Here is a 25436-nt window from a genome sequence, read left to right on the forward strand (position 1 = left end):
CAATAGTGATTGTTTTGTATGACTCTGGAATAAAATCTGGAAAATAAGCAAAACGTTATATAAAACATTTTCCGAACAAGTTTATTATGTGGCTGAGAAAAACATGTTAGGAATCAGACTTCATTAGGTGAAGTGGCCAGTGATTGTATATTATACAATCACTGGCCACTACCCTTTGGTAATACTGGGTTGGACCCACTTTGTTCTTCAGAACTACCTTAATTCTTTGTGGCATTAAGGTGCTGGAAACATTCCTTAGAGATGTTGGTCCATACTGACATGATGGCATCACACAGTTGCTACAGATTTGTCAGCTGCACAAACCAGTTTAAGATGATTTAAGCTTTGTTACATGGTGTAATACTCTGTGGTCATGAACGGATAGATGTTTTTTTTAGTAACAACAGGTAGGCTGTGTAATTTAAACACTACTAAAAATATGCTAATGGGGCCAAAAATGTGACAAAAAAATATTCCCCTGTAACATTACACCACCAGCAGCCTGAACCATTGAGACAAGGCAGGATGAATTCATGCTTTCATGTCATTTAAAACAAATTCTGACCCTACTATCTGAATGTCACAGCAGAAATTGAGACTCATCAGACCAGACAACTTTTTTTTCCCCAATTTTCTGTTGTCCAATTTAGGTGCGCCCATGCAAATTATAGCCTCACTTTCCTCTTCTTAGCTGAAAGAAGCGTCACCCAGTATGGTCTGACATGGCATTTTTGACCAGAGTATTGTAACTCACTGGAAATTTTCTTTTTTTTAGACCATTCTCTGTAAACCGTAGAGATGGTTGTGCATAAAAATCCCGGTAGATCAGGAAAATCTTTATGTGCATGCTTAGCTCTAATATTGACTAATATTGACCAATTTTTCTTTTCTTTATACATCCATCTCGGAAACTCTGTAGTCCAATTAGGGACCGTGGAAGTCAGTGATGACCATTGTATTTATCCCCATTTTGTACGACCATGGTAGGACCTCCGGTCAATATGCCATGCACATTTACACACTACGTGCAATTTGGTAATGCCAATTAGCCTAATGCATTTCTTTGGACTGTGGGAGGAAACCGGAGAAGCCGGAGGAACCCACCAAGCACGAGGAGAAAATGCAAACTCCATGTACGCAGATCTGACATGGGAATAGAACCCAAGACCTGTTGACAACCAAGCTACAGTACCATGCCGCTATTTTACTTAATGCACCTTTAAACTTGGGGGTAGGATCTGTTAATTTATTTGCACTAATTTAACTTGTTACAGACTTTTCCTCCTAAACAAGATGATTCACATATCTTCAGTAACAAATTTATCCTGGCCAGGGTCTTGGTGAATAGAACACCAGCCTATTACAGAGCATCATGCAAATGATGATAAATTCATATACTCATTTAAAATTAAGGCTAATTTAGCAAAGCTTAGTCTGTCTGATGTCATTTTTCAGTGAGATTAAGGAAAGTTACACCCACAATGATGATTTAAAACCGCTAGAGCTGTGAGACTGCAATGCTGCTTAATAAAATATCTATTATATTATAATGTATTATATAGAAGTTTCTTCTAAAGACTGAGAACATTCAGAAACTAAATGTTCCTAGATATGGAAATGGCATAAACTATGGTGTAATTCAATTTAGCAAAAAAATCTTATTCTAATTTTTCCATTAGAAAATGTTCAAAATACCACACAAAATTTTGCTAGACGGGAGTATTAGTCAAGAAACTTTGTCTTCTGTACATGACCTTCAGGAAGCACTCAGGCAGGCATGCGCTGATGGTGACACCAAGACTAACATCTTGTCCAGGGTGTATTCCCAACTTGTCACTGGTGTTCCGGTAATAAACATTAGATTATCTTTTTCCAAAACAATTTGCTTATAATACTTTGTAAGCCGCTGAATGTGGTTTACTGCATAACTATAAACCAGCTGTTATCTCAGTGATGTTTGATTACATTGTTTGGAATGTTTTTTTGTTTGTAACCATACAATTTAATTGAGTTATTTATATAATAATTATTATTAATTATTAATTAATATTTTTTCATATATATTTTTTATAAAACTATAGTTTTATTTTTATTAGTTATCAAGGTTGTTCAGAACAGCGAATGGTATCATAATGAAAAGTGACACATGTTAAAACATGGTTATAAATTACCAAGAAATTACTTAGATTGCATCATTAGAACTTTTATGAGGCAGTATTGGAGCGTATAAAATGACAAGGATTTATTATCATCATTATTAGCATACAAATATTTTGAAGTTTAGTTATAATGGCTTATGGATATTGACTTTGTTGAAAACTGCACCAGAATTTTTCCCCTCTTCTTTTTTCCCTCTAACCTGCACTATGTGCCATAAAAGTTCATTTGATCATCTATAGAGGATGTGTCTCAGATAAATACTGCAACCTTGTGGTATTCTACAAAGAAATCTTAGTACATATTACAGATCTGGCGCTCTGTAAATTTCCACAGAAAAAGTGGAAGACTTGTTTCCTGCTGCAACAGTGCAACCTGCACACAGTTTAGAGCTTGATGTTCTGTAGATTTATGAATAGTCCTGTTTCCGGGTGAGGATGCCAACAAACAAAACACAGGACAACACAGGATGAATATGTATCAGAGTTTTTATGACTGATAAAGCACATAGGAGATAATAATCAAGGCCGGGCTCACTTTTGGTAAGGCAATCTAAGGTCATGAAGGTGAATTAACTTGCCATGATTGTTATGAAACAACATGAAGCATGTGGAGCTGTTGTATGATTGTATGAAGTTATGCAAGAAAAACAGACATGTAAAGCTATTGTAGCCAGAAGTATCTCGTCTGGCTATAGTATCCTACCTATAATTGTGAAATATCAAAATACAATGTATTATATTTTAAAAATATGTTTTTTTTATATATTTATAATTGTGTAAAGTTTAAATTTATCTTTAATACATTAAAGTAACCGACAAGCCAAGAAAATAAGGTCTAAGGTCAAAAGTGTCAGAATGGAGTGGTACATTATCTTTACAGCCCATTATCACCTCATCCAAAGCAGCTCTTTACTGTTTCCACATGGTTAATGTTTGATGCATTACCAAACCCTACACTAAGCCTTTCTGTTTTCAACATTGTTCCTGTAAACAGCCATTTTCATATCCGCAAAGAAAAAGAAAGCGGATACAACGACCATTGTACAGTAGAAGCGTACACACTTGCACTAAAGAAGTACAGCAGATGAACCACATGAACCTAAACTGCAATGTACAGCTTATGTACAGCTTATGTAATATACAGTGCTGTATGTAAGATGTACATTTTAGATATGACAATGTGACTTAAAAAAAAATCCAAATGATGCATTTCACCTGTACACAGGCCTGCAATACAGTGTGAAAAATATCTAAAAACAAAAATAATTATTAGAGTATTCATGTTTGAAAAATGGAAATTACATTTTGAAAAAAAAAAAAAAAAAAAAAAATATATATATATATATATATATATACACACACACACACAAACACACTCACCTAAAGGATTATTAGGAACACCATACTAATACGGTGTTTGACCCCCTTTCGCCTTCAGAACTGCCTTAATTCTAAGTGGCATTGATTCAACAAGGTGCTGAAAGCATTCTTTGGAAATGTTGGCCCATATTGATAGGATAGCATCTTTCAGTTGATGAAGATTTGTGGGATGCACATCCAGGGCACGAAGCTCCCGTTCCACCACATGCCAAAGATGCTCTATTGGGTTGAGATCTGGTGACTGTGGGGGCCATTTTAGTACAGTGAACTCATTGTCGAACATGGAGTTAGAAAGTGACCCCACCCTTTTAAACGGTAGTGTATATATATTAAGCAAACAAAAAAATGGAACTATTGCCATGCCCCAGAGGCGATTCTAGAAACTTTTGGGGCCCTACGCCAAAATTTGCAGGGGGCTTCACCAACCAGCATTCATCACTAATATCTTATAAATAATAAATAGGTTTGTCAGCCCTCAGGGGCCCTCTACTGTCCTGGGGCCCCAAGCTGTTGCTTGTGTTGCCTGGTCACAACAATCAAACAGATGAGCCAACACAAATCTTTTTTAAGAAAGGCTTTGTGTGTGCATTAGTCAGAACTCGCACATTTGAATATATCTTTGTATTTCATACATTGTAGAACCCGAAACCAGTTTCTCTCTGTTTGTCTGTCTAGCCAGATTTTGTCACAGCATCACACAAAACTGGCTGGACAGAATTTAATGTAACTTTGGGAGTACTTAGGTAGTTTAGTCATCTGAATAGTTTCTTCTCTTTCTATTCTCTCAGACTCATGATACTTGATGATGATACTTGATAGAAATGATACTTGGATAAGTAAGAAAAAATCTTAAAACAATAAAAAAAATTTTTTTTAAACTTCCAGAGAACTTGAATAACTGAGAATCTTCATTATCATCTAGACTGGGATGCTAAAAACACCTATTTTTAACAATTCGTTCTACAAAAAAGTCCAACGTTTGGCCAGCTACTGTAGCCTAATGATTTGTTAGCATGTTAGCTGTAAGTTTTTCTTTTATATCTTCATAGATAATAAACCACATTTGTATATTTGATGATCGATGCATGCCTAACACAGAAACTTAGTCACATTGACTGTTCAGACACCCCCAACTAACACCTCCAAAAAGTCACTGGGTCAAACATGGTCACCCTGTTGTTAAAGATCTAATCACACTCCTTTCTCTAATGGTGTACTGTAATTAATAACCTTTGTATCACACAGTATCAGCTCTAAGTTGTTATACACAGTATGTAGGTCAGTCTTGCTACTGTTTATCATTTTGCTCAGTCATTTTGGAGATCATTGTCTAGTTATGAGATGCTGACCTTAATAAATGAGTTTAGCTTATTTTCTAGTTAAAAATGTAATGGAAATTTATTTTATTATTTTCCTCTATGTATAGCACTGATTATTATAGGCAAACAGTAAAAAGGTGTTTCACTGGCAGCACTGTGGCCTTGCACTGCCAGGATTGAGGGATTGTGTGTGTATGAGCATGTTCTCTCTGTGCTTGATGGTTTTCATCTGGGTATTCCAGGTTTCCTCCCACAGTATAAAGACATTCAAATTAGAGTAATAGCCATTTTCAAATTGAAAATAAGTAAATGTGTGTGTGTGCTCGTGTTGCACTGCTTCCATGGTGTATGTATAATGCCTTGTGCTCCTAGTCTCCAGGCTTGGGACAAGTGGTAAAAAAGAGAGAGAGAGAGAGAGAGAGAGAGAGAGAGAAAGAGAGAGTGTGTGTGAGTGAGTGAGTGAGTGAGTGAGAGAGAGAGAAAGTATGGGTCATCTGAACAGAGAAACACTCCTTCAAAAGTCTTGTGATCATCTGCATATTCAAGCAATAGCAACATACACCATTCTTAATAATTCACATCCTTACTTTGGTATCTGATGCTTTCAAGTTCGTCTGTTTTTGTCTTGGGGTTCAGCTGAATCATTAGGACCAAAGTTCATTCATCTTCAGAAGTCACCATGTGCCTCTTTCTATAATGACACACTGTCTCTGTTCAAAACAATTGGCTATTTGCATACAGTTTATGGTAAATATGCTCTTAGTACTCATTTGATCAGTCATTTGGAATATGCTCCTAAGGACAAACCACATTGATGTTGTTCAGATCCTTCGCTTAGGTCTTAGCTAAGTTGTTAGAATTTTCCCAGGCATATCAATGGCAAAAGGCTACCACTTTAAGAGTAGGCAGTTTTAGAACCACTAGTGAGCTCCTAATTACAATGTCCAATTAAAAGCTTCCAAACACATCACACCAACTTTTGGAATCTTCCAGACAAATAAAAGAGTTTACTTGAAGTTAAACATTTTCTGATATAATGCAAATAAATCTAAAAGAATGTATATGGTTTTTTAAAATTACAGTTATCATTGTTAAAAGTATTCAATTGTGCAATGTAATATTGTTACATTCGCTTTTGAAGCCGGCATAAGAAGAATAAAAAAGTAAGGTTAATATATTAAAGACTGTCACTGATTACTTCTAGAAGAGTCACTTGTGTACAAGAATGAGACAAACTCTAGAGTAGCACCAAGTTTCAGCAAACTCACACACACCCATCATCCGGGGAGATCCCTGGTTCGATTCCCGCGTGATGCTGCAACCTCTCGCAGCTGGAGGTCTAGAGAGAGCTGATTGGCCGAACTCTCTCAGAGGGGAGGGATGAGAGGTACTTAGTGCTCCCATATTAATCACGGCTCTGCAGCCAATCAGGGGCATCTGTGAGCTTGTGCATGCGAGAGGAGCGGATAGCGCTGTCCTCAACGGTGCATGAACAAGCAGTTCGAAAAGATGCGGTCGGCTGGCGTCACGTGGTTCAGAGGAAACACGTGATAGTCTTCGGCCCTCCCGACTGAGTGGTAGTAGTAGCCTCAATGTGGGAGCCCTTTAGTGACGGGGAGGAATTGGACACGACTAAATTAGGGAGAAAATAAAAAAAAAAAAACACACGCACACACCCAAAATGCTATATGGTTACAGTGGAAACCAGTAGCACAAACAGAAAGAATATATATATATATATCTATATATCTATATATATAAAATTACTAAATATTAAATACCACATTCGACGTTTAGAGCCACGAGCTTAAATAAAAAAAATAAAATAAAACAAAACACATTCTAACTTTTGGTCTGCAGGCAGTCTAACCATCTTCCATACCGCTTTATCCTGTAGTCAAGCTAACCGAATAAACAAAACGAAAACCAAATCAAGCGCAGTCAGACGAAAACAATACACAAAGAGAGAGAGAGAGCTTAGCGTAAAACACACCAACCACAAATCACCGCAACGATATTCGAAACACCGGAAGTATATAGCGTCACCGTAACAATATACAGGTCCTTCTCAAAAAATTAGCATATTGTGATAAAGTTCCTTATTTTCTGTACTGATAAACATTAGACTTCCATGTATTTTAGGTTTATTAAACACAACTGAAGTAGTTCAAGCCTTTTAATTGTTTAAATATTGATGATTTTGGCATACAGCTCATGAAAACCCCCATCTCAAAAAATTAGCATATTTTATCTGACCAATAAAAGAAAAGTGTTTTTAATACAAAAAAAATCAACCTTCAAATAATTATGTTCAGTTATGCACTCAATACTTGGTCGGGAATCCTTTTGCAGAAATGACTGCTTCAATGCGGCGTGGCATGGAGGCAACCAGCCTGTGGCACTGCTGAGGTGTTATGGAGGCCCAGGATGCTTCGATAGCGGCCTTAAGCTCATCCAGAGTGTTGGGTCTTGCGTCTCTTAGCTTTCTCTACACAATATCCCACAGATTCTCTATGGGGTTCAGGTCAGGAGAGTTGGCAGGCCAATTGAGCCCAGTAATACCATGGTCAGTAAACCATTTACCAGTGGTTTTTGGCACTGTGAGCATAAAGCTTTTCAGCAGATGGAAGCATGAAGTGCTCCAAATTCTTCTGATAGCTAGCTGCATTGACCCTGCCCTTGATAAAACACAGTGGACCAACACCAGCAGCTGACATGGCACCCCAGACCATCACTGAATGTGGGTACTTGACACTGGACTTCAGGCATTTTGGCATTTCCCTCTCCCCAGTCTTCCTCCAGACTCCTTGATTTCCAAATGACATGCAAAATTTGCTTTCATCCGAAAAAGTACTTTGGACCACTGAGCAACAGTCCTGTGCTGCTTCTCTGTAGCCCAGGTCAGGCGCTTCTGCCGCTGTTTCTGGTTTAAAAGTGGCTTGACCTGGGGAATGCGGCACCTGTAGCCCATTTCCTGCACACGCCTGTACACGGTGGCTCTGGATGTTTCTACTCCAGACTCAGTCCACTGCTTCCGCAGATCCCCCAAGGTCTGGTATCGGTCCTTCTCCACAATCTTCCTCAGGGTCCGGTCACCTCTTCTCGTTGTGCAGCGTTTTCTGCCGCATTTTTTCCTTCCCACAGACTTCCCACTAGGTGCCCTGATACAGCACTCTGGGAACAGCCTATTCGTTCAGAAATTTCTTTTTGTGTCTTACCCTCTTGCTTGAGGGTGTCAATGATGGCCTTCTGGACAGCAGTCAGGTCGGCAGTCTTACCCATGATTGCGGTTTTAAGTAATGAACCAGGCTGGGAGTTTTTAAAAGCCTAAGGAATCTTTTGCAGGTGTTTAGAGTTAATTAGTTGATTCAGATGATTAGGTTAATAGCTCGTTTAGAAAACCTTTTCATGATATGCAAATTTTTTGAAATAGGAATTTTGGGTTTTCATGAGCTGTATGCCAAAATCATCAATATTAAAATAATTAAAAGGCTTGAACTACTTCAGTTGTGTGTAATGATATATGAAAGTCTAATGTTTATCAGTACATTACAGAAAATAATGAACTTTATCACAGTATGCTAATTTTTTTAGAAGGACCTGTATATGAATGAAAGAAAGAAGCCGCGCCGCTGGCTGCGTCACTTCCGGGTTCTTATATTTTCATGGCAAATCGCTGTCGCGCTGGAAACAAAGATTGACAGGTGAGATGTCCAATCCCAGGACCTGAAAGACATAGGAACGAAAACATAAAGGAAAATACCCGAAAATACTACGGGACGTAACAAATATAAAATCAGTTGTTAAAAACTGAAATTGAAAATCTTTAACCTTAATGTCTGGATTTCCCTAAAATTGCTTTGACAAAGAACTTTACAGGTAAATCTGAATTTTAATTAATTTTTTTTCTCGAAAATCAACTATTATAAATTTGCAAGTGTGAATGCACATTTGTTTGGAATTTCTAGAATGTCTTATGGCTAGAATCTTTTTATAGTTATAAAAATAAACTTTATATAATCTATTTAAAATTATATACTGTATAAATAGGATAAATTCCACATCACGTCCTTTACAATATCAATATGAAATGTATTTATTTACTGTTATTACTGTAAGCATATTGCATGATTTTATATTGTAAAACCTTGGGTTTGACAAACATATGGATATCTTTGGATATCTTTTTTTTTTCTTTTAAAAGTTTCAGAATGTCTAAAAAACAACAACATTACAGAGGATAAATCCAAATGTATGATCACATCTACACATTTTTAACAAAATGACAGACAATGCAAAGATCCAGCAATAATAATAACAGAAAATAATAATAAAACATGTTTATTGACACAAACCAATTAACCAAAAATTAATCTTTGTCCACCTGCTCTTTACACTTCATCTTCAATAAAATGTCCTTGTGCTGTACAAATTATTATTATTATTATTATTATTATTATTATTATTATTATGTACATGACATCAGGAGCAGCTGAATAGAAGAATAGGGGTTTTATCATTTCGGATGCAATGAAATTTTAAAGGTAACATGCACAATTAACAAAAATAGAATTACCGTTTATCATCTTGATAAATAGATTCTTTTTGCAAACTTTGCACAATATACAGTAAATCATGTACTTGCATTTGTTTCTCTTAAAACTAAATGCACAATTTGGTCTCAGGTTAACCTTTATCTCCGTACACTTTATAATCCAATACACACAAGACCACATATTGCAAAGTATGCATTGATGCAGAGTTTGTGTCATTAAAACATCAATCTTGTATTTCCAAATCAAAGGTTGATTTTGTTGACGTGCCATCATGTGGAGCCAAAGGCAGGAAACTATCACATATCTTGTATCTATAATTGAGATGAATCATCTGACTATGAAACGATGCAAGCAACTTTGCCCACACCACACCCAGAATTTAACGATCAACAGGTCAAAGTTACTCCTTCTGCTGAAGGGACATTCCTCCATAACCTCATTATCCACAAAGCAGGTGTTCAGCAGCCAAGTCCTCTCACATGACAACTGTGCACTTATTTACAGTTGTGGCAACACCAAATGAGACCACGTACACCTATAAAACATGACAGGTCCCTATGCTTTTCCTTAAAAAATACAGAATTCTCACGTTTTTGCAACATTAACTTTTTATTCTGCATAAAAAGATTAATCTATTATATTTATAGTTTATGAACTTATTCCAAATAGTTAATAGTCTCATTGGTTTGTCACACCATACAAAACACTTCACACATACAGTTTAAACAATATTTCAAATATAGACTAAATTGTCTAAAAAGGTACATAATCAATGACTGGCGAAAGCTTTAAAATATCCTGGAAGCTTGTGGTTCTCCTTAATCACAATGACAATTTCTGTCATAACTCAAACACAATCAAAAATACTGTGCTTCATTTGCTCTTTCTTGTGTAGTGAATTTCCGTGTTTGTTTTTTAATGTTATCGCTGAGAGTGTAATGTAAACGTTTGGTTTCTTTAGTTTAACGTGCACGTTGCATGTTCCATTTCTGCTATCAGCAGTTTTTAGTATTCTTCTTTAATAACCGTAGATAACGTGTCTGTCAATAGGCTGCCGCTGGTGCTTGCGACTATAGCAGCGTTTGCATGCATATCGACCGCTGGCGGAGTGGCCGTGGTGGTCGAGGCCTGCTGCGACTGCTGGATCTTCTTCCTGTTCAGCTTCCTCTCTTTAGCACGTCTGTTCTGAAACCAGATCTTTACCTGTTCAGCATAAAAGATTAAGAGGAACAGAAATGAAGTTATCACAGTACAAAACAACATTTCCATCTGGTCTACACGTAAGCATAAGAAAATGTGATTTTTATAAATATAATATAAAATATTCCAGGACAAAGGACTCAGTTATGTTTGGAAAGTTCATAGATATTTACTGGTACTGAAGAAATAATAAAACAGACCAAATGAAGCTATTAAAAATACTTAATATAATAAGCCTTGTAATTATAACCAGATAAAATGTAACATATATCATTTAGGTTAACAGTTATAAACATATTCATAAAATGTTTGTCACTCCATAATTAGGTCAGTGTAAGCTAAAATTAAAAACTACAAGTAAACTAAAGCAAATCCTAACTTTGAACCCTAATTAAAATTAATCAAAATTAAAGGTGGGCTTAAACAATTCTGACCTTTTCCATAGAATTAAAATTCCATAGGACTAAGAGTGAAAAACAAACACTAATGCACACAGCTACACTATAGATTACACATAATACTTAAATATATTAAGGACTCTTTCTAGATGAAGAAAAAAAAATAATAAAATAATTAACTCTTAAAAAATCAACATGAATATAATTAATAAGTTCCATGATTTGTTAGCTACAATAAGCTCATGGTTTCATAGAAATAGTAGTTTTGTGTTTTGGTTAATGAATAAATGAATGAATTAATTTTATTTAATTTTTTTTTTTTTTTGCCAAGATGTCACAAGCTTCCCTTTGGATAAAGATATTCAGGGCAGTTGTGGACATGCTCACCATTTTGAATGCCAAATAATATTACTGCTAATGTCAATTTATCAATAAAATTTTAAAAAATCCTTTTCCATCCTCTGTAAGTAGTAAAGTTTCACCCACCTGGCGTTCGGAGAGGTTGAGAGTCACGGCGAGCTCTGCCTTCCGTCTGATGGTGATGTAGCGGCTGAAGTGGAATTCTTTCTCGAGCTCTAGGCGCTGGTGGTCACTGTACACCACCCGGTACTTGTCCTTTGTCCTTGTCTTTCCTCCTGTAGCGGGAATGGTAATGTTAAACAATACAGTAAAATCTCACTTTTTAAGAATTTTAATAAATTTAAAAGATTAAAAAGTAAGTTTTAATATATTGGAGGGTAGCAGTTCACACATATGTACATCTACTTTACTAGAATTTTTTCTTTTACTTAAACATTATATCAAAACACTTCTCTATAATGACATTTATATTTTTATAAGTTAATGTTAACAGGTGTGACTGATCTTATTTCCACTTTAATTTAGCTATTAAGACCATTTGCATTGTGAAAATTTGGTATTAGCCTTTAGTTTGAATTGTGGTGGTGCTTGCTAATGTGAAAGATTTAGGAAATAAGGCTGTTGTTAAATACAGTTAAATAATTTTTTATTAATAACAAAAATCTAAATTTGAAATTTTTAAAAAAGTTGCTAATTAAATGTGTATACTTTTCTACTTTAGTCAGAGAGTATTATTTTAATCTATCGTACCATTTACAATAGTATTTATTTAGTTGAGTAATTTGGGGTCAATTTAACAACACTGTTCTCATGCATTATGCATTAAGTTTTGATGTCAAACATCAGCATTGCAATTCACAGAATCCTAGACTCGTTGATTCAGGTCAAAGCATAAGCTCTTGTGCATGCCTCTACAGTAAAGTATGATGATGGACATTGCATTGTGTATTAATATTTGCTTATGACAGAGTAATAACACGACGCACAAAAAAGACTGTGTGTCTAGAGGAGCCAGGCAATGTGTCTCAATTATTAACTACATTATTCTGATTAAAAATTAATCAAACCACTGAGAGCTTTGTTTAATCCATGTGTAAATAAAGTGCAATATTTGATTAATATATTTTATTTCATATTTATATTCTATCATTATATATAACTGTGGTCACTGTAGACCTCAGTTTTCCTTCTTGTCCTCAACCACTTGTCTTAAGAAAGGATACAAATACTATCTGTATAATCACATTTTTACATATAGGTTTAAACATAAACTGTGTTCTAAAGCATATAAAAATTGTTGTTTTTTGTGACAAATTAAGCATTTAAGACAACTTGTGCTGAATATGACATGAACAACTGAGAAATTAACAACTAATCCTTAGCCACAGGAATTTATTTTGACAATTTGCAGATAAATCTTGAGGATGGTTAAACCCATAAAATGCTGTTCGATTGTTTCTTAAGTGTTTAAATTAAGCTAAATATGTGTGCACTAATGTAGCAATAAAAAAAATAATAAATAAATAATTTGTATAACCCACACATGAGAAAAGTCATTGGGATACAATTTATAATTAGAATTCTTTTAACCCCTAAAATAGCACTCTATAAAATATATGGAAATTCAAAATATGTATATTTATGTGTACAAAAAAAATATATTTCTATTTCCAAGTATCTCAATAAGTGCATTATTAAGAGATATGGTTCTTTCTCTATCTAGGGTAATAGTTTTGCCAAAATGTGTATATCTAAAAGGACAAAAATTAAAATGCAGATAAACTATAAATACATCAAAAAATTAAATTATATGAAATAAATTAAAATCCCATGGAAGTTACCAAATGTATCACCTAATAAAGTATTATTATTATTATTATTATTAACATTATTATTATTATTATTATTATTATTATTATTTATTTATTTATTTATTTATTTATTTTTTTACCACCTATTAGATCCCTATGTAATGGATAAACACTTTGTTGTAGGTTACCTACGTTCTTAATTGTTCCTTAAGGGTTCATTGAATAAATAAAAGCCTTTCTCACTTCCTAAAACGTAATTTTTTACGGGCTCCATAAACACTAGGCCAGGTTTTTGTGGTAAATCTTATCAAATCTTGTTTGCATTGTAGAAAAAACAGGCCAAAAACAAATATATACACCCAGTGCTTAAGCTGGTGTAGTCACTAATGGAATTGATCTTGAATACGTCCAGACAAGACGCTAAGCTAATGATATATTGATAGAAGTCTTACCTATTAGATAAGACATGCTATTATGGCCATGTTAACCTAAGCACATGGACTCAAGCACAGATATATAAAGTATACACAGACTCTAGTACATGTGTTATATAAATATGTGTGGTATGAGTACCATTGATTCATAAAGGCATGGGGACAATAACAGACAGTAGAATGAAGACTAGGACAAATGTATTATACAGTATATTTGATTTTAACTCGTAACTTATAACTTTGCCAGTAACCTACTCATCTGTACAGTGCAAAAAAAAAAAATCACTGGTATTTCCTCAAACTGACTAAGCATTCAAATGTTCCAGATAAGAACTGGAATATGATTACATAAGATTAGAAATTATGTATGTATTTCTTCTTAGTTTGTAATTGCCTGAGTTGCTACATTGAGTTTCTTGATATCTCATCTCAGGCAGTCAAGATCTCTCTCTCTCTCTCTCTCTCTCTCTCTCTATACACACACACACACACACAAGCACACACACTCACACTCTTTGGCTATCTCTCTCGGACGCACGCACACACCTACACACATGCACCCCTGTCAGTGTTATCAGCGTTCATGGGTTCCTCCTGAAGTGGACACAGCAGGGTGCGGCCTGCATGTCATCAGACAGCCTGGCTTCTGCTGTTAGCTTTTCAGAAAATCTTTCACCAGGAGACAGGCTGCTGCGTTCAAGGACGCCTTGTGCTTTGACCCAATGATGGATAATACACTAATGTTGGGCAACACTGCACCACCTTTGGACACGCAACTTGACTGTAGTGTGGTGTATATGCATTCATCTTTCGCATAACTTTTTTCAAAACAATATGACATTTATATAAATATAACTAAAATGTTTCTATTAATGAAATGAAATTATATTTTTTTTCCTTTTTTTCCTGTATGTGAAGGGTAACCATTTACTATTTTTTTTATCCTGTTCATACACATTGCTAGTCTCAAATCATGTTTTGTAATCAAGTCATGTTTTTTTTTCTTAACTTTTCAACACTTGTGTTTCTGGTTACTGCTTCTTTCTTCTTCAGTGGACTAAACTATAGAAGCTTCAAATCACCATCAAATCTCATTTTTACCCCACATACTTCACTACTATTTTTTAGAGAACGAGCAGCTGACAAAGTTGTACTTCTTAGTCACGTAATAATATTGGCTGGTGGTTACAGCACCGACTCAGGGACGCCAGTGTGTTTCTTCTAGCAAGCATAGAACCTCCTGACTACCAAGCAAAAGTAAGCATGAGTTAAAATAGGAGCTTGGTGGAGATACATAGTGAAATGAGGCTGAGATCTGGTAAGATAATTAGTAAAATTAGGAAGTGTAATGTTTGGTGAGCACATGTAACTGAGAGACATCACCTACATGCTATGCATCAAAAGGGAATTATACAAAGTTTCTTTTTTACATGTTTGTAGGCATTTTGTAAAGGGTTCACTTTGGGTTCTTGTTCACAGCAGACTTCCTAGCACTATTTTCTAACATACAGTTCTCTGGGTGAGCCAATGAAAGATTATAAATTAATAATGCTCAGAGATAATATAAAAATATAATAGGGCTAAATATTTAGAAATTCAAAGCTGGAAAGCAGCCCACAAATACTGTAGTTGGATGATTTAAGGTGAAGTAGGAAGCGGGTTTTAACTTTTTTTTTTCTTAAAAAAACAAAACAAAACAAAGGATCCAGGATTTTTAACCTCAACCCAAAGTTTTAGAGTTATAAATCTCTGAGTTGAACACTTTTGAGACATAATTACTAGGAATTAAAAACATTACTAGAAATCAAAATCTTATTCATATGACTAAGTGTTTGCATGCATACTTCAACAACTTTTGTTGGTATTTTCCTATGGCTCTGATACTTATTGTTCACAGAAGTTTTACAATTATTTTACCAGTCGCCTAATAGCTCATTAACACAATCTGTAGCTCATGGATAGAGTAAAATAGTGCATGTCAATAAAATGATAAAATACAGTAGTAAAGCTTTAGTTGTGCAGTTAATTGGTAACGCTCGCTATATGAGGTCTCAAACCTCATATACTACTCGGAAGATAACCCCGTTACAGGTGTTATAAAGTAGGCTATATGGACACTTAAGGTTATAGAGACACACTCCAGTAGCCTCTAATAAATGAATAAATGCATAAACAAATAAACCAATTAGGTTAAATAAACACAAATGTAAATACTACCCTACAATATCATTTTAAAACATTTTATATGTATTAAATTGGCCAGAGGTACTGTTTGTTTACCACTTTTCCAACTCCTGCAAGTAATTCATTTTGTCCTTGCGTTAGCACAAAATTTGAAACAGAGCACTTAAAAAAAAATATATATATATATATATATATATATATATATATATATATATATATATATATATAATGTACAGCGACTTTAACATTCACAAAGTTGCTTTTTAATAAACGACAGAAATAATGAGTTTTAAAGTTTATAGGCTATTTTGGTATAAAAGTGGCCTTTTGGAGCCACATAGACAAAACACAACATATAAGAGGATCGCTTTTATCACCTTGTAAACTCTGAGCCTTTATTCTACACTGATGTGCTCAGAGAAAGGTGCTAATAATGTGAAAATTACATGGTACACTGTGCCTCAGGACACCATGAGATTCTGTGAGCGATTTAATAAAACTCTCTTTTATCTTTTGTAGCAGACAGTCAGATGAATGGATTTCAGTTTCAGTTTAGTATAAAGGTTATTTTGACTTTTAATAATGAATTAATAAACAATAAATAAATATTCCTTACAATTGCCCTCTATTATGGTAGAAACTTTCTTGAAGAGCTTTAGGGGAACATCCTGTTGCATTGAATAAACTTCCCTAGGAATCTTTACAGATGTTTTCTGAAACATGAGTAGTTCCTTAATTAAACCTTACTGAAATAATAACCTATTGCATTAAGTTTGGCAACATATGTTTGAACCCTTGGTGTTTTATGTCCTTTAGTCTTGAGGAGACCCAAGAATATTATTAGGTGATGGGGTCAAAGGTAACTGGAAACTCCATTAATTATAATTAGAGGGCTCCAGGATATATATATATTTTTTTTTTAATTAAAGGTGTTTGCTGTAAAGACTTAAAATGATCTCTAAAAATGCTGATAAAGATTCAATAATGCTGTTTAAAGCGCGTGGAAAACTCGCCTGTGCTCGCTTGTGATCCTGTGCGCCTGGCCCACTCGGCCTGGTCCCTCTCAGAGATGGGGGACAGCTGAGGAGGACCGGGGACATTGGTCAAGCTGCGTTGCTCCTGCGGGGCCACCAGGCCGCTGACGTTCCCCGCGTTCACTGGCCCGAGGCTCGGGAAGGGCGCGTGCGTGGCGCCGTGCGCGTAAAGCGGCCACTCGTCGTGCGCGGGCGCGTAAACGGGATTCCACGCGCCGCCGCTCTGCGCTCCGTGGTGGTGCTCGTTCCCCACGGCCGAGACGTGATGGTAGCCGGTGTAGTCCGAGTACGGCGGCGACGGGTACACGTTCTGGTGGCCGTAGCCGAGGTTGACGTGCCGCGTGGGGTTGCTGTACATCGCGCCGCCGCCGCCGTCCCTTTCCAACAGGTAGCTCACGGACATCCTGGCGAGCCGACTGCTTGGTACATAATGGCCCCCGGAGCCTGCTGTCAGCCGCCGCGGGGCAAAGGCGAGTTTTACTTTAACTAAACCCTCACCTTCCTGGTAAAGCTCACCTGTCCGCCACACGGCGGATGACGTCGTGTTTGCTAAGTACCTGGGAAGGGGGGGCGGTGTGGGAATTATACTACAGTAGCGTATGATTTTACTGCCCTGGCACCGGCACCGACACCTCATGAGAGGGGGGTTTTATTGGTGGGGTGGTGCTCAACAGGACAATGGCCAAAGATCAGATAGAGAGAAGATTTTCCTGTAGGTGTCTTGCCAGGGAAATCTAAACTTAAAAAGAAATAAAAATAAGAATACTATTTTTATAAAGTGGCTGCACGGTTTTGGTCAGCAAGAGTTCAATCACTATTCCATTTAAATTAAAATTAAATTATAGAATAGAACAGAATAGAAATATATGTATACTAAAAGGCTAAAAACATAATGTTTTATTCTATTCCATACTTACAAAACATTTCCTCAGATTTACGTTTAATACATTTTATTTATATTCTAACTGCACTAAAAAGAGATGTTTCAAAATTTTAGTTTTAGTTTTACACATTATACACTCTAATGCACAACTGGATGAATACTGTCACTCTAATAATGTAAAATAGCCAGAACATTAAACCCACTAACAGGTCAAGAGAATAATATTAATTATTTCTTTACAATGGCACATGTCAAACGGTGGAATTTATTAGGCAGCAAATGAACATTTGGACTTGATATGCTGTAGGTAGGACAGTGTAAGGATTAAGTGTAAGGATCCGAGCGACTTTGACAAGGGTCTGATTGTTAGACAGCTGGGTCACAGCATCTTCAAAATTGCAGGTTTTGCCCCCAGCTTGCTGTCCACAGCTGAAAGTGCCTACAATGGACCTGGAGCAATAGAAGACTTATCTGATGAAATTTGTTTTGTTTTATGTTATGGGGATGTGTGGATGTGTGTCAGTTACCTGAAGAAAAAATAGCACCAGGATGCTATAAGAAAAGGAAGTAGGCTGTGATTCTCTGGGCAGTGTTTTGCTGAGAAATCTTAGCTCCTGGCATTCATATGTTTGTGACTTTTGGCTTGTACCACCAACCTAAACATTGCAGACCATGTACACCACTTCATGACAACATTATTCCTAATGGAAGTGTACTGTATGGCCTTTGTCAGCAGGATAATTTCCTCTCACATTGGGAATGGTTTAAGGAACATGACAAATAGTTCATGGTGTTGACTTGGCCTCAAAATATTTGTCTTAACATTTTTTTCACATAAATCTAAATCCTGTGTAATGTAAATTTCCAAATTCTATTTAAATTCTGTTTAATTTTGGTAACTTTTGTGAATTGTTCAGCCTAAATTTGTTATAACAAAAAAAAATCTTACTTTCTTTGAAAAAATTAATTAAAATTTAATTGTATTCTCCAGCGCAATTTATTAATCACAAAGAAATCTTTCTTTTTATGTCAGGGCAGTTGTGTTAGCATTTCACTGCCTATTCTACAGTGTATGACTGTGTATGTGACAAATAAAATTCTAATCAAATCAAATCAAATTCAAGTTTTATTTGTCACCTACACAACCATACACAGTATGATATGCAGTGAAATGCTTAAATGAGGATCTGAAAAGAGAGATTCCTCTTTGATGGAAATAAATTGCACTAGAGTACAATAAAAAAAAATTCAAATCAAAGTAATATAAGAATATGATTTTTTTAACGGAAAGGTTAAGAAGATACTATACTATAAAAGATTTTACTGCTATAAGAGAAAGAGAAAAAAACTTAAACTTTTTAAGAAAGCTATATACAATTAAATGAAATTCTAAATATACAGGGTACAGTGTATTTCTCAAATAATTTCCCCAGAATAATTTCAGTGTTGTTGAGTACAGATGGAGCTGTGCGTTATGATTTTAACCATGCCAAACAGAGCAGGAGGCTGTGCGCTTTGAGGAGCTGTAGTTACAGTAGTCGGCACTCTTCAGCCTGAAGAAATTTCACACAGAAACCGCACGGCTTGCTGAAGTGTGTCCTCCCTTTTGTCTTTCATTTCCAGTTCCTACCACTTCAAAGCCTTCCCTCAGACACGCCGGTGGGCTGACAGGACGGAGCTGAGAGGAGGGGTCGGTCATGTCACATTCTTCGTGACGCCAGTTATTTACATCGGAAAGCGCGCGCGCATATCAAAGCTCGCGGGACGAGGACATCAAAGCCGGAGCAATAAAATGTTACAAATTGGCTCGTTGGGGTTTTTCACACACGTGGAGCATGAAACCACGACTGTATGTAAATGCCGCGTCTTCCCTCTCTGTCTGTCTCTCTCTCTCGCTCTCTGTCTCTGTCTCGCTCTCACACTCACACATCTAGGCTGATACTCTGTCACTATAATATTCTCCTTTTTCCTGTGCACATAAACACTTATTATAAAAATAGCTTTATGTCATTTTTACCACTAGTCGGCAGCAGACACCTAACAATTGTGAGCAACTGACAGATATACAGTACATTTAAAATACTAGCCAGTATGATTAAAGTGAATGAACAAATTTATTTATAATGAGGACTTTGATGGTTGAGTGGTTGGGTTCTCGGATGCCATGCAGTAGACCAACGTTCGATTCTTCAGTCAATGCCCAAACCCAGCAACTTGGATGCAGCACCGACCCCAAGCCCGGATAAAATGGGAGGGTTGCGTCAGGCAGGGGATCCGACAAAAATTGTGCCAAGTTGTGTGCGGATCAGATGGTCTACTGTGGCGACCACTTGACAGGAGCAACCGAAAAACAAACAACAACATAGCAGGAACACTATGCATTATATGTTTTCATCTTTTTCTTTTTCTTCTTCTCGAAATCTAAGGACAGTTTAGGGCTGTATGTTTCTCCAATAAACAGTTATGGACATCATCAAAGACCATAAATACGAAATGAATTAATCAATTCTTCAGTGACTGTTTCATCATTATCAAGGTTGCAGTAGATTCAAAAAGACTGTAACTGGAGCTCAGGACTGAACTGTTTTGATGTCATATGATGTAGTGCCGTACAATGTGATTTAATATGCTAAAATAAACAGCACGAATGTGAAAAGCACCAGGTCACATGTCCTTCATTTGGACTGACAGGGACAGAGAAACATGAACAGAGATAGGGTGAGGAGGGGGTAATTGTTACACTGAAAAATGAAAAGCACATCACACACACACACACACACACACATATACACACACACACACACACATACACACACGTTGACTCTTGCTCTCGGGTCTTGTTTTCTCAACTAAAAGATGTCGAAATGAGAGTCTGTGGTCTGTTTCACTTTTCAAATTAAATGCCTGAATGTTTCCGACTTCTGCAAATAGAGTGTGGCACTGGAGCCATTCTCCTGTTCAGTTTTGAGTTACTAATTGGACTGGATTGATTAGAGCAAATTCTTTATTGTAAGTACATATGGCCTGTGATGCCATTGTGGTAAATAACTGCCAAGTCCAAGTAAAATGAGGAGGTAATGTTGTACATTAGGTTTTTCTTATGAATGCTGTTTTTTAATGTGGATAAAACTTATAAGCCAGCAAAAACACACTTACAACATAATCTATCCTAATATAACACAGAAACAATAAAACTTGGAGATTTATTTACACATTTTACTATAAATATGTATACTATACTATACTATACTATACTATACTTTCAGCACGTCTGTATCTCACCCTATATCTGTGGTGCAGCAAGAAAAAGAAAAAAAAATGTCAGATACTCTTTTGTTAGAAATTGTTATCAGCTCAGACATGGCTGGTTATTCATCTCATCTGTGTCATCACGGAAAGAAGGTAACCATGCAAACCCTCTGCACACCAGATTTATTTTTTGTTTCTCACAATCTTCTGGTGTGTGTAGATTTTCTAAAATATTTAAAAGCTCATCTGAGACCAACCACCATGCTGTGGATAAAGTCAGGCATGAAAAAATATTTTGTGTTGCTGCCATGTGGTTGAATGATTGGATGCTTGCATAAATAAGAAGGTGTACATATAATAGTGGACAGATGGTTTATATGATACATAATTCTATACAGGAATAAATAATTAACTTATTAGATATAGATATTGATCGGACTCTAAAATGAGTGTTGTATAACCGGAAGTTGCATTAAAAGGGTAAATCTAATAGATATATAACAAATAGACAGTGTTCGTATTATATAACTGTAACATATTTGGTGCACTGCAGGTGCTTACAGTGAAGGATCATGTATTTTTCTTATTTGGAACAGTACCTACATTGCCTGTAAAAGTCTTAAGAACCCCAGTGGGTAGCACTGCTGCATTACAGCTATAGGCTCCATGGTTTAGTCCTGAGCTCAGGACACATGTTCTCTTTGTGTGCATATGGGTTTCCTATGGTTTCTCTGGTTTCCATCTACTGTCCAAAAATGTGTAGACAAGTGGACTGACTGTGCTAACCCCCAGCTTGGATGAATTGTTGGCAGGATAAAGAGCTTGGGATAGATAGATAGATAGATAGATACATACATACATACATACATACTGAGGTCAGTGGGCACACAAGGCTAACAAGACAAATGAGCTAGCTGCAAACCTATGACACTATCTTTACTTATCCAGTAGGGGGCATTGTGTGATTCTATTATCTTTATTTTGCTGAGTTAATACATAACTTTTTGATTAGGAAATTATGAGCTAATCTAAACAAATATTTGTGTAAAAAGAAGAGTAATAAAATTAAACACAACACAAATGTTAATCTAAACGATTAGAATCGAATGTACCTACTGATTAGTAAGTTAGATTTATATATATATATATATATATATATATATAAACTTAGAATTTTAGTGCATTTGACGTTTTGTGCATTTGACAAATTGGATATATTTTAGCTTTTGCTTTAAATCTGACCACCTTTCTTCTTGTTGATCCAACTACCTTTTTCTGTTTCTGTATGTGTTTGCTTCTACTCTCTCTCTCTCTCTCTCTCTCTCTCTCTTTTCACCACATTTATCTACCGTTTCCTGTTTCAGACGTCAACATTACAGCATGTTCTCCATCCTGTGTCCACAGACCAGTCTATCCCTTCCAGCGGTTCCAGACCGCTACAAAAATAATGAATTTAACTGCAAAGTGTATAAAAGCTGGATTTTTCCATGCCATCGTCTGTTTTGGAAACCAAAGCTCCTCACCTCATGTGACCAGACTTTCAATTATATGAAAAGTAGTTTTACCGTTTGTTAGTTCTCCTGGAAAACAGATTTACCTGAGCTGCTTCATGAGCAGAGTTGCGTCTTTGGGCGTACACGTGAGCAGAGGTATAGTTTCATACTGAGTGTATTTTCAACATCTGCTCATGTGATCTAAACCGCAGATGCTTTATAAAGAACTCACGGAACAGAAGCTGTGCCTCATAAAAAGGCACATTTCCCTCCTTCAGACAGTAAATGTGCATTTAGAGGTTGGGTCGTTTCAGAAGCGTGTGCTAATGCTCGTCAAGATTGCATTATGTATATTAAAGGGCTTGGTCTTTGAGAGCATAAACCATGAACCAGGCTTTCAGTCACATTTCTAAAGAGGCATAAACAAGGCTAATGCTTATATACCCAGTAATGAGTTTTCTTATGAGCTGTTGTGGCTCTGGGTGCAGTTTAAAAGCGTACTATAGACATATAGTAACTGTTCAGAATCAGAAACTTTTTATCTGATAAATATAGAGGAAAGAACATTCAGTATTAATACCACTGACCTCACCCAATCAAGTCAGTTTTTTTTGTGCATCTTAAAGGACACACACACACACACACACACACACACACACACACAATAATGTGCCGTTTGCCAATAAACATTGAATATGCTCTTTTACATTTATAGACAAATAGGTCACTGAAAATTAGTAGATTACAGCATCTACAAAGCTGTAGTATCCAGGTGAGATCTTCCACTGAAGAAAGGATATGATCCAAGAAAGGCTAGAAACAGGGGTGCAAACATTTAGGGAAACCATGTAACACCATTGCCAACAGTGATTCACAAGTGTTAAATCTTTGAGCCAAATAGCACATTAGGATGAATCACACAGGTCTGAAGCATGAGAGGAGCCACAGTGATAAGTCAGGATATGGATAATCAGTAAAATATTTCCCATCTCAAATACATAGCACATAACACACATGCACACAGACACATACTGTTTACCTTCAACTAGAATTTGACCTGTTCCCTAACTAATTATATTAGCTACTAGAATCATGCTAGGGTAACTTGGCATACCAAGGAAAACAGGATTGGTTAATTCATATTAAGAAATTGGCAAAACTTACCTCACAATGTTTTTTTCTAATGAAATAGACATCATACTTTCCAGGTAGGCAGAAGAGAAACATCATTTTATTTGCCAACTCAAAAATACTTAAACAGAAGAAGAAGTCTTTATTTAAATTCGTTCTTTGCGTATCAGGAATCTGGGGTCAGGGATCACACAGTGATCCTGGAGAAGAGATAGTTAAGGGCCATACTCAGGATACCAACAGTAGCAGGTCAGTGGTGTTAAGACTCCAAACCGTGATCTTAGTAACTTAGCACCTTTAATCACTTATCCATTACATCTCCTGCTTAACAGTCCAAACTGTTGTGGTCACTTTATCTCTGCCTGAATTTAATTCAATTTGATTCAATTCAATTTTATTTATATAGCGCTTTTAACAATGGTCATTGTCTCAAGGCAGCTTCACAAAAATGAAATTTTTAGAAAAGAAAAAATTTAGTCACATTTATATGTGGCACTAACTCTGTAGCATGCTAATGTTATAAAAAATACCTTTTCAATATTCTTAATAGCTTTCCTCTGCCTTGATAAACTTGATTGGACGCTATTTGGATGCAAAGGGGTTTTTCTCCCTTTGAAAGGTAGCTAAGTATAAGTACAAGTATTGAGTTAAAAAAATGCACAAGTATTAAATAAGTGCACTTGTAGGGTTTCACTGCAAAAATGCTATAAACACAAATTTCATTAATTAATTTATTCTTCCATTCATTCATCTATTCTGTATACCACTTATCTTGTGTATGGTCATGGGGGACAATTGGCAATTAGCAATTTGTAAATGACAATCTCTTTATGACATTTATATAATGTGTTTTTCTTCATTTTTGATTAATATTATGTATCTGTCCTTACAATAAATTTATGATAAAATTATAGACCCTCCATTTCTTTTTAATGAGCTGATTTGTAACGTTTTGAAAAGAAAAATACAAAATGCATTTGTGTGTTTCAACTCATTAGGTCCTGCAGTGTATAGGCAACCTGTTGGGGTGTTCCCCACCTAAGTTTTCTGGGATAGGTTCCAGGCTCTTCAGGCTCATTTGTGTTTAAAACTACAGAAAATGAAACAGGGAATTTGGAACAGGAGTGATACAGAAGGAATTGTAACAGTAAAAACTTAAATGTAATCTGTTATTGTACTTACATACTTTTTTTTCAAGTGTCTATATTTTTTACATAAGTATTGATATTTTTGAGTAAAATATGGTATATTCTACTCATTACGTGAGAAATGATGAAATGATGAACATACATTATGTGACATCTTATTTATATATATATATATATATATATATATATATATATTAATATATATATATATATATATATATATATATATATATATATATATATATATTCCAATTGACAGTGCAACACCATTTGTCTTCCCACCTTGACACACCCAATTATGTAGCAGGTGTTTAAAATATGAAGTGGAGGTTAACTGAAACCAGCACAACTCATGACCTTATTAAGAAGGAATAGCAATTTTTTTTTACCTGATTCATTAATGATGAAACAAGTTCATAAAGGCGAAGATGTGATTCACAACAGATTCAGAAATCGTATAGACATATGAAGCTCATGCCAAGATAATAGAGAGACAGAGAGAGAGACAGAGAGAGAGAGAGAGAGAGAGAATGTACATACTTTTGCAATGACTTTAAGGCTACTATGATCTAATAAAAGTCTATTAGTTTAGATACTTAACATACATTTGAACTCGGGTGGAAATTAAATGGAGAACTTCTCTTTCATTGGAGCAATATTTTACTTGCACTTACTGTGCATGTGTACTTTGACTAAA

General features: G+C 35.8%; 1 protein-coding gene across 1 annotated transcript; it reads right to left on the reverse strand.

The window, feature by feature from the left end:
- Positions 1 to 9183: 9183 nt before the first annotated feature.
- Positions 9184 to 17345, reverse strand: cdx1a (caudal type homeobox 1a). Its single transcript, XM_053488073.1, has 3 exons — positions 16815 to 17345; positions 11499 to 11647; positions 9184 to 10617 (listed from the first exon to the last, which is right to left on the reverse strand). The coding sequence occupies exons 1-3, from the start codon at positions 17236 to 17238 to the stop codon at positions 10420 to 10422; spliced, it is 771 nt and encodes a 256-aa protein (XP_053344048.1). The 5' UTR covers positions 17239 to 17345; the 3' UTR covers positions 9184 to 10419.
- Positions 17346 to 25436: the final 8091 nt, after the last annotated feature.

This window comes from Clarias gariepinus, chromosome 2, assembly GCF_024256425.1.
Source record: "Clarias gariepinus isolate MV-2021 ecotype Netherlands chromosome 2, CGAR_prim_01v2, whole genome shotgun sequence".
Classification (NCBI taxonomy): domain Eukaryota; kingdom Metazoa; phylum Chordata; class Actinopteri; order Siluriformes; family Clariidae; genus Clarias; species Clarias gariepinus.

Coding starts and splice junctions, on each gene's coding strand:
- cdx1a (XM_053488073.1), bottom strand. CDS start 17,238: ATGTCCGTGAGCTACCTGTTGGAAAGGGACGGCGGCGGCGGCGCGATG. Junction 11,648..16,814: donor AGGATCACAAGCGAGCACAG/GCGAGTTTTCCA, acceptor TTCCCGCTACAG/GAGGAAAGACAAGGACAAAG. Junction 10,618..11,498: donor TCAACCTCTCCGAACGCCAG/GTGGGTGAAACT, acceptor TATGCTGAACAG/GTAAAGATCTGGTTTCAGAA.